A 10,000-nucleotide genomic window follows, 5' to 3' on the forward strand; every position below is an offset into this window, starting at 1 on the left:
CCCAATATGTATTCTTCTCTGCATAATTGTCAGTCATTGGAAGTGTCTATATGGAATTTCGGATATGAGTGTCGACAGATGTTTAATGATGTTTAATAATGTGTTTACTTTCGAATTGGGGTGTGTGTGTGTTTCGTCTAATATTTCTGTTCTTTGCTTGGAGTTTCCTTGCTTGCGTATGCGTGTGATTAATCTTTCTTGTGTGTGTATGAGAGAACAAAGAAAAAGAAGAGGAAGAAGAAGAGGAATAGGAAGGAAAAGAGAGAAATATATAGATAGACAGAGGGAGGGAGAGAGGGAGAGAGAACGAGAGAGGCGGAGACAGAGAGAGAGAGAGAGAGAGAGAGAGAGAGAGAGAGAGAGAGAGAGAGAGAGAGAGAGAAAGAAGAGAGAAATAGAAAGCAAGAGAAGAAAGAGTCTGAGCGAGTGGACGGGAGTATTTGAGAGTCGATGTGTATGTGTATGCGCGTTTATGTGTGCACGCGTGTGTATGTTCTTGTTCTTGTGTGTGTGTGTGTGTCACGAAACCATTGTTCCAGTCCAGAACAACGGTACAGCAGAGTCGGAAATGAAAGTGTCGTTTTCACCAGCAGATTATTTTTTTATATTTCTGTCAACGTCAAGCACAAACCGTTAAAAAAAATCACAAGTGTATGTGTATGCGTTTGCGTGTGTGTATGTATGTGTGTGTGTGTGTGTGTGTGTGTGTGTGTGTGTGTGTGTGTGTGTGTGTCTGTGTGTGTGTGTGTGTATGTGAGTGAGTAAGTGTTAACTTTTGCGTGTGTTATATAAATGTGTATGTATGCACGCGAGGGGACATGTCTGTTTGCATTTGTGTGTAGTTGCCTCGCTTACATACATGTTTGTATGCGTGTGAATCTGCATATAAGTAATTCACAAAACGATATACCTAGTAATGTGAATCATAAATGGACGAGATTCATGAAAGATTTAATTCACTTGTCTTGTAATACACATTCTATAGCTTAAATTTATGCTAATGAGATTTCTTGCTAGTTCACGAAGCATAAAGGTGCGGTAGTTAGATTAGAGTTCGTGCTGCCGCTGTGTGTGTATGTGTGTGTGTGTGCGTGTGTATGTGTCTTCGCCTGTGTATGTATGAGTGATTCCTTTGTGTGTGTGTGTGTGTGTGTGTGTGCGTGTGTATGTGTCTTCGCCTGTGTATGTTTGAGTGATTCCTTTGTGTGTGTGTGTGTGCGTGTGTATGTGTCTTCGCCTGTGTATGTATGAGTGATTCCTTTGTGTGTGTGTGTGTGTGTGTGTGAATGATTCCTTTGTGTGTGTGTGTGTCTGTGTGTGTGTGTGGGTGTGTGTGTGTATGCATGAATGATTCCTTTGTGTGTGTATGTGTGTCTACGGCCATACATATGTATATTTGTGTGCCTTCATCGCTTGTTTATATATGCATGAATGCATTCCCGAATAGGTGTGTGTTCATTTGCATGCATGACAGTCTGTGAGGAAACGTATTGCATCTCTGAAAGTGTATAAAAGTGAGAATAAATATATTCATAACGCTGACGTATTCGATTACTGTTTCTTCCATTTACAAGACTCGTACTGACAACCCTTCCCCTATAAACAGAAAATAAACTGAAGATTAGAAAATCAAATAATCATACAAACAAACGAATTGATAACTCAAAAAAAAAATTAAAGTTATAAACTGACCAGATCGAATGATTTTTCTTTTTCCAATTCTGTTTTTGTTTTATTGTTTTAGTTTCCACATTGCGCCTCCAGCCTCTCTCATTGGAATTTCTCGATGGATTTTGCAGGAATGAAAAAATAAACAAATAAAACAGAAAAAAATAGATCTAAAAAAAAAAATATTAAACGTATATTGACACAAAGGGGTATTCAAGGTTTAAAAGCTCCATAATTCAATAACATTCTCCCGCCAGAGGACTGACACACGGTAGAACATTTTGAGGGACGCATAGCATGGGGAGAACAGAGCGAGGAGAACAGAAAGGGAAGAAAGAATGGGAGATAAAAAAACAGAGGGGGGGGGGGCAGGGAGGAGGAGGAGAACGGAGTGGGGAAAACAGGGAGGGGAGAATATAGGGGGAAGAACAGGAAGGGGAGAACAGAGCGGGGAGGTAACAGTGGGGATGAGAACAGAGAGTGGAGATCTGGGAGGAGAGGACAGATAGGGGAGAACAGGGAGGGAAGAACATAGATAATAATAGTGGGAAAAACAAGAGAGGACAGAATGAGATATAAAAACAGGGAAAACAGGAAGGTGAGAATATAGTGAGAGAGAACAGAGTAGGGACATAGAACAGAACAGGATGGTGAGAACAAAGAGACGAGGACAGAGTGGGGAGAAAAGGAAGGTGGAGAACGGAGTGTAGACACAGGGAGAAAAGAATAGGGAGATAGCAGTGGAAGGATCAGAATTGGGAGAGAGAGAATAAAGGTATAGAGAGAGAACAGAATGGGGAGGATAGTTCAGAACAGAAAGAACAAAGCGAAGAGTTGGAAGAACAGAGAGAGAAAATCAGGAAGGAAGGAAAGGAAAGAACATGTAGAACTGAGCGGGAAGGATAGAGAGAACAAGAGAGAACAGGAAGAGAGAATCAGACCGGTGATAACGGAGGTCAGAGTAAAGAGAACAGAGAGAACAACACGGAGAAGAACAGAATGGCGGAAGAGGACAGCGACTGAAGAACAAAAAAATGCAATAAAGAACAGAAGAAGAACAGCACGAGAAGAACAAATTCGGAGGAGAGAGAAACAGAACAGAAGATCGAAACCACGAAAGAACAGAGAGAGAACAGAACAAGAAAGAACAGAGAGAGAACAGAATAAGAAAGAACAGAGAGAGAACAAAACAAGAAAGAACAGAGAGAGAACAAAACACGAACAAATCAGACAGAAAATAGAACACGAAAGAAGAATAAGAACATAACAAAATAGGCAGAACAAAATGAAAACCCAGATGCAAAGTAAAATGCTGAATAAAAATTACGAAATGAAAAGCAAAGATTCGAGATATTAAATGCAAATATCCGTGGTTTTATATTCAGGAGAAATTAGTTGATAGGATATTATTGATATCTTTTGGATGACTGTTTAGATATGTATCTGTTTATTGATATAGATAGATAAATAGATGTAAAATACACATTCAAGCACGCTTTCTCTCTCTCTCTCTCTCTCTCTCTCTCTCTCTCTCCTCTCTCTCTCTCTCTCTCTCTCTCTCTCTCTCTCTCTCTCTCTCTCTCTCTCTCTCTTTCTCTCTCTTTCTTTCTCTCTTTCACACACACACATGCACCCCCCCCCCCCCAGCACACACCCAAACAAATAAAAAAACAAGAACACACACATACAAACATAAACACAAAAAGAGAGAGAGAGAGAATGAGAAGCAGACAGACAGAGGCAGAGAGAAAGAGAGAGAGAGAGAGAGAGAAAGAAAAAGAAAAAAATGGGAGAAAGAAAGAAAGAAAGAGAGAGAGAAAGAAAGGGAGAAAGGAGGTGGCCAGACAGACAAACAAAAAAGAATATTTTTTCCTTTTATTCTCTTCTCACTCGACTTCATCTTGACTCATTGTGCGGAGGGAGAACGAAATTGAATTAGAAACTAGATTTTGATATGTTTGAACGAATTAGGAGTGACTCTCTAAAGCTTTCTTTTGGGTTGGCAGAGGGAATCATTTTTCTTTTCGCGTTCTGTGTTGGGTAATGAATTTTCTCTCTCTCTCTCTCTCTCTCTCTCTCTCTCTCTCTCTCTCTCTCTCTCTCTCTCTCTCTCTCTCTCTCTGTCTCTCTCTCTCTCTCTCTCTCTCTCTCTCTCTCTCTCTCTCTCTCTCTCTCTCTCTCTCTCTCTCTCTCTCTGTCTGTCTGTCTGTCTCTCTCTCTCTCTCTCTATCTCTGTCTGTCTAGTTTAGTTTTATGTCATTTATTCTTGATTTATTTTCCCTTATACAATATAAATTAGATTGTTTTATTTTTTTCTTAAGTATTTATTTTTTTCTTATATTCTTGCTTTTCGTCTTCTTTTTCTTTCTTCCTTTCTTTCATTCTTCCTTGATTTTTTCCTCTCTTTCTTGTTTTCTTTTTCTCTTTCTTTCTTTCTTTCTTTTATTCTTTCTTGTTTTTTTCTTTTTTCTCTTGTTTTTTTTCTTTCTTTCATTCATTCTTTCTTGTTTTTTCCTTTCTTTCTTTTTTCTTTTTTCTTTCTTTCTTTCTTTTTTCCATTTTCTCTTTCTTTCTTTCTTTTAATTTTTCTTGTTTTATTTATTTATTTGTTTATATCTTTATTTTTATAGCGGTACTGAAAATGCTTTTGCTTGTGTATGTTTCGTGTGGGTTCTGTTGGTGTGTGTGTGTTTCACGTGTATGTATGTATGTGTGTACGTCCATGTGTGTTTCGTGTGTGTGTTTTGTGTGTGTGTTTTTCACTTGTATGTATGGTCGACGTACGTCCGCGTATGTGTGTGTGTGTGTGTGTGTGTGTGTGTGTGTGTGTGTGTGTGTGTGTGTCACTTGTGTATATGTATGTACGTACTCTGTGTGTGTTTGTGTGTGTGTTGTGTAAGCACTTTCGTTAACTATCAATTTCTCTGTGGCCATTCAACTCTACAATTCACAACCACAACCCTCATCCCATTGACCATCGATGACTTATTGTCACAACAAATACAATTACAACAATACAATCATGCTGTCACAATCGTAGTGTCATTCTCACAATCATTAAACCCAATCACAACAATCAACAGAACACGAATCACAATACTAATCCTAACTTCACCACAACCTACAACCCCACAAAATAAGAACAGAAGACAGTCATAACCCCCACCTTCCCCACCACACCCCAACACCCACACTGCAAGCATAACCCACCAGAGCACTCCTCCCCCCCCCCCTCTCCAGCCCCACAATCTTCCACCCCAATCTTCCACAATCCCCCCCCCCACAATCTTCCACCCCAACCCTTCTACAACTCCCATCCCCATAACCCCCAACCGCCTAACCCCTCTACCGCATAACCCCCACCTGCTCCCCCACAAACCTTGCTCCCTTCCCCCACCACAACACCCTCCCCCCCCCCCCACCCGCCCCCCATCAAACTCACACTCTCCCCGAACCGCCTTACCCATAACCCCACCACCTTCCCCCACCACAACCCCCCACCATAACCCCCTCCCCCCACCCGCCCCCCATTCAGACTCACACCTTCCCCCGAACCGCCTGACCCACAACCCCACAACCCCCTCCCCTCCTACAACCCCCTCCCCCCACTCCACCCCCCCTCCCCCCTATCAAACTCACACCTTCCCCCGACCCGCCTGACCCACAACCCCACCACAACCCCACCCCCTACCACAACCCCTCCCCTCCCCTCCCCCCCCCACCCCCTACCCGCCCCCCATTCAGACTCACACCTAACCAAACCTTCCCCTACCTTCCGCCCACAGACATAGGCGCCTCGATCGAGGAGCTGGACGACGAGACCCAGCTGATCATGGGCAACGGCATCCCCCCCGCCATGGGCTACTCTGAGGGGCTGACCTATGACCCCGAACAACCTTACTTCGACACGGAGCACTCGAGGAACGTCACGGCGCTGCTCGGGAAGACGGCGGTGCTCAATTGCCGGGTCAAGAACATCGGGAACAAGACGGTAAGGAGAGCTGTCTGTCTGTCTGTTTATTTGTCTGTCTGTTTATTCGCTTGTTTATTTATTTATTTGTTTGTTTGTTTGTTTGTTTGTTTGTTTATCAGTCATCTCTTTATTTAATATATCAACTGTCGGGGCAATACTATCGGGAACAAGACGGTAAGGAAATCGGTCTGTCTGTTTATTTGTCTGTTTGTTTATTCGCTTGTTTATTTACTTATTTATTCATTTGATGTTTGTTTGTTAGTCATCCCTTTATTTAAAATCTGAACTGTCGGGGCAAGAACATCGGGAACAAGACGATAAGGAAATCTGTTTGTCTGTCTGTTTATTCATTTATTAATTTATTTGTTTGTTTATTTGTTTATCTATTTATTTATTTATTTATTTATTTATTTATTCAAAATTTCAACTGTCGGGTCAAGAACAAGACGGTAAGAGACTCTTTTGTCTATCTGTTTATCTATTTGTCTGTTTATTCACTTATTTATTTGTTTATTTATTTATTCCTCCCTTTATTTAAAATCTCAGCTGTTTATCTATATATCTATCTGTTTATTCATTTCCTCAACTTTGTATCTATTTATCTATTTATTTATCTACTCATTCATTCACTCGTCCCTTTATATAAATATTCAAATATCGGGTTAAGAATATCGGTTGTCTATTTGTGTATTTTTTTTTTCTTATTTATCTATTCAAGAACATCTATCTATCTATCTATCGGTCTATCTATCTATTTATCTATGTATCTATCTATTTATCTACCTATCTTTCCATTTATCTATCTCTTTATCTATATATCTATCTATTTATCTATCTATCAATCTATATATCTAGCTATATATCTATCTAAATATCTATCTACCTATCTATCTATCGGTCTATGTATTTATTTATTGACTGATTTATCTATTCATTCGTTCCTTTTAAAAACAAGATGATAAGAATTTAAAAACCGTAACAAATGTTATATAAATTTCTTAGCATATTTTTCTTTCAAAATCTCCAAAGACGGAAGATTTTCTTAATTCTTTTAGTATTATCATTATTCACACAATCACAGGCCGAAGTTGTTGAAAGTTGATAAGTAAATGGAATAATAATCTTGATTCTATTTTTTTTCTTTTTCTTGTTTTTTTTCCAACCCTTTTGCCTTCTTTTCGTTGAACACTAAACAAGGCAATGGGTTTATTAATCTAGTATAGTCTCCCATTTACTTCAAAAGCTAACAGATAAAAAATGAGTACTTTTTTTAAGGCAACCTACAGCAAAGGTATTTTTAACTAGTTAACAAATAGCGCCATCTATGGAGGTGTATTTCTGGGGATCAGCGGCATCTATGGGTTGGCGACAGAACTATAAATCATGGAGGATCTAGGTCACAAATAAAGCCCAGTCGAATATCGCCCTCGGAAATCTAACTGAAATGAACCGGAAAGAAAATTTACTCTCCTAATTCTGGCTAACCATTGCCATTTGATAATGACTGACATGAAAATAATGTGTTTCCTGACTTTCCTGCCCATGGTTGAGTCCTGCCATCTATTGGTGAGTGGCAGAACTAATTTAAGGAATGTTTTCATATTCCAAATTTTGCCCCTGTTACCCAGTTCCTGTCATTTCGTGTTTTTTAGAGAAAAAATTAAAAGCAAGGGAGTGATCTGTTCCCTCGATTTTGGCTTATTTGCTTAAATATACTGGTGTATCTAATCTCAGAAAAGTAATTACTAGCAACTCACCGATTCGCCGAGTTTCTTTTATTATAATCAACCTACATTTAATACTTGTGATGTTAACGTTTACATACAATATTTATCTCATTATACTGGAATTTCAAACCTTTGGTACTCTCACAATAAGGTTTACCGAAAGAGGTTTGACAAATCTGAGCTTTCTCGAATCACTGGTGAGTTGCCAGTTGTTGTTTTACCGAAAAACGAAAAACTAAGATCACAAAGCACTTAACTTTTTCCTTTTTTTTTATGTACATAAAAATGATGATAAATAGTTAAACACAAGTAAATAAATAAAGGAATGATTAAGCATAACCAAAAATTATGCCATTACGTTACAAATGTTGCCCGATTTTTCCTCCGTTGCCCGAGCCATCTCTCTCTCTCTCTCTCTCTCTCTCTCTCTCTCTCTCTCTCTCTCTCTCTCTCTCTCTCTCTCTCTCTCTCTTTCTCCTTCCTCGTGGGTGCCATTAGATTAGAAATCACAGTCTTTTGCAGAGGGGCCGACGAGAAAACCTCATTCGTGATGGTCGACGATTGCATGTTCATAAAAGGGATATTTATAGACGAGAAATATAAGGCGGAGGGGGGGAGGGGGAGGGGGAGAGGGAGGGGGATCCTTGAAAAAAAATTCTCATTGTCGAAATAATGAGTCACATTATCCAACTCTTCTGATAGTGGGGGAGGAGAGAGGGGGAAGGGAGGGGGGTAGAATGTAGATAGAGAAGAGAGGAGGAAGAGGAGGAGAGGAGAAAGATAGGAGGAAAAGAGAAAGTGGAGGGATGGATGAGAGGAGAAAGAGAAGAAGAGAGAGGAAGGTTTAGGGATGAAGATGGAAACAGAAAGAAAAAGAGAAAGAATGATAAGCTATTCTTTCACGAATGGGCAAAAGAGGAAGAGAATGGAGTCTTATCACAGACTGATTTCCAGGAACTGTATTGAATGAGTAATTACATGAGAATACGAGATCAATTCTTTTCAAGCTGGGGAATTCCAGACAGAAATTTGGTACATTGTGTGGGCATAGCTTTAAGTAAAAAAATGTAAATAAGTAAATGCGCCTTTTGTAGTCTTTCGAAATCATGGAAAGAGAGAGAGAGAGGAAGAGGAGTGATTCTCAGGAGTTTTTTTCCGTTTCTTGTGTGTGTGTGTGTGTGTGTGTGTGTGTGTGTGTGTTTGCTAAAATTGAATAATACCCTGAACACACACATACAAATAGAAGCATAGATACACATCCACACTCCCTGCATATACAAACAAGCGTATATCCACCCACACGTATCCACGAGGGAGTCTCAATAAACCTGCATCGCATTAGAAGAAACAGACGAGGTCCTTCGTGCAATCCACGGACAATAGTCAACGCTCACACCTCTCTTGAACCACACGTATTGTGCACTGCGCTTGCCATTCATTCTACCCGAGTGAGGTGCAACAGCTGTTCTCCCCCTCCCTCCCCCCCCCTTTTTAGTTACACCCCCTTCCCCCTCCCCTTGTGGCTTCCCCCACCTCTCCCATCCCCTGTGGATATCCCCCCCCCCCTCTCTCATCTCCCTCTCTCCCTGTGGCTACAGAATTTCCTCTACCCTTCCTCTCTTCAGTTGCACGATCCTTCAAATCAACATCCTGCAACAATGTATCCTTCACACAAATACACAAAGATACACACGCAAGTGAGTCGCTATGTGTCTCTCTCTTGTCGCGTGTTTATGTGTCATTGTGTGAGTGTGTTCTACATGTCGTGTTTGTGTGTATCTGTGTGTTAGTGTGTTGCGTATCTTCCTTTGCCATTCTTTGTGTCGTTTGTGTGTGTGAGTGTGTAGCGTATCTTCCTATGCCATTCTTTGTGTCGTTAGAACTTCGTATCCGTCGCTTGGGAAATACGAGAGGAATTGTGGGAGACATTTGAAGCTACTGGGAGGGAGAGGGGAGGGGGGAGGGGGGGAGGGGGAAGTCTCTTGCCCTGCGGAATCTTGTCGCTCGCTTCCTATTTACTCCTTTATTCTTTTTTCTTCGTTTTTCCTTTTCTTCTTCTCTTTCGTCTTTTTTTTTTTTTTTGTATCAGATTCTTCTTCTTCCTTTATTTCTTTCTCTTTTTACACTTGTCTTCTTTTTCTTCTTCTTCTCTTTCTCTTCTTCTTCGTAACTTTCCTTTTTTGTTTCATCATTTCCGTCTTTTTCTCTACTTTCTTCCTCCTTTTATCTTTTTTATTTTCTTCTACGTCCATTATATCCACTTCTTTCCTTTCTTTCCCTTTCCTTTCCTTTTTGTCCCTATTTTCTTTCTCTGCCTCCTCCTCTCCTTCTCTTTTCTCTTCCATCCCTCCCTTAACTATAAAATAAAATAAAGAGGCCAAGAGAAATAACAAATGATATAAAAGAAGAAAGCAAGAAATAAGATAAAGTTAATTAATGTTTTGAAAAGTCGAAGTTTCTCGTAATTGGACTCGTTACGTAATAAGGCTTAAGACGCTCAGAATGGCCGGGGAGAGAAAGAGAGAGGGAGGAAGGCGAGGGAGAGAAAGAGAGAGGGAGGAAGGCGAGGGAGAGAAAGAGAGAGGGAGGAAGGCGAGGGAGAGAAAGAGAGAGGGAGGAAGGCGAGGGAGAG

General features: G+C 40.4%; 1 protein-coding gene across 2 annotated transcripts in view; it reads left to right on the forward strand.

The window, feature by feature from the left end:
• The window catches only part of LOC125042645 (zwei Ig domain protein zig-8-like), a 60,302-nt gene that overhangs the window by 27,059 nt on the left and 23,243 nt on the right, over positions 1 to 10,000 (forward strand). For both annotated transcript variants that reach the window (XM_047638421.1, XM_047638422.1), the window contains one exon: positions 5,454 to 5,659. In XM_047638421.1, coding sequence (XP_047494377.1) covers positions 5,454 to 5,659 — 206 coding nt within the window. The remainder of the gene's footprint in view (positions 1 to 5,453; positions 5,660 to 10,000) is intronic.

Source organism: Penaeus chinensis, chromosome 32 (assembly GCF_019202785.1).
Source record: "Penaeus chinensis breed Huanghai No. 1 chromosome 32, ASM1920278v2, whole genome shotgun sequence".
Lineage (NCBI taxonomy): Eukaryota > Metazoa > Arthropoda > Malacostraca > Decapoda > Penaeidae > Penaeus > Penaeus chinensis.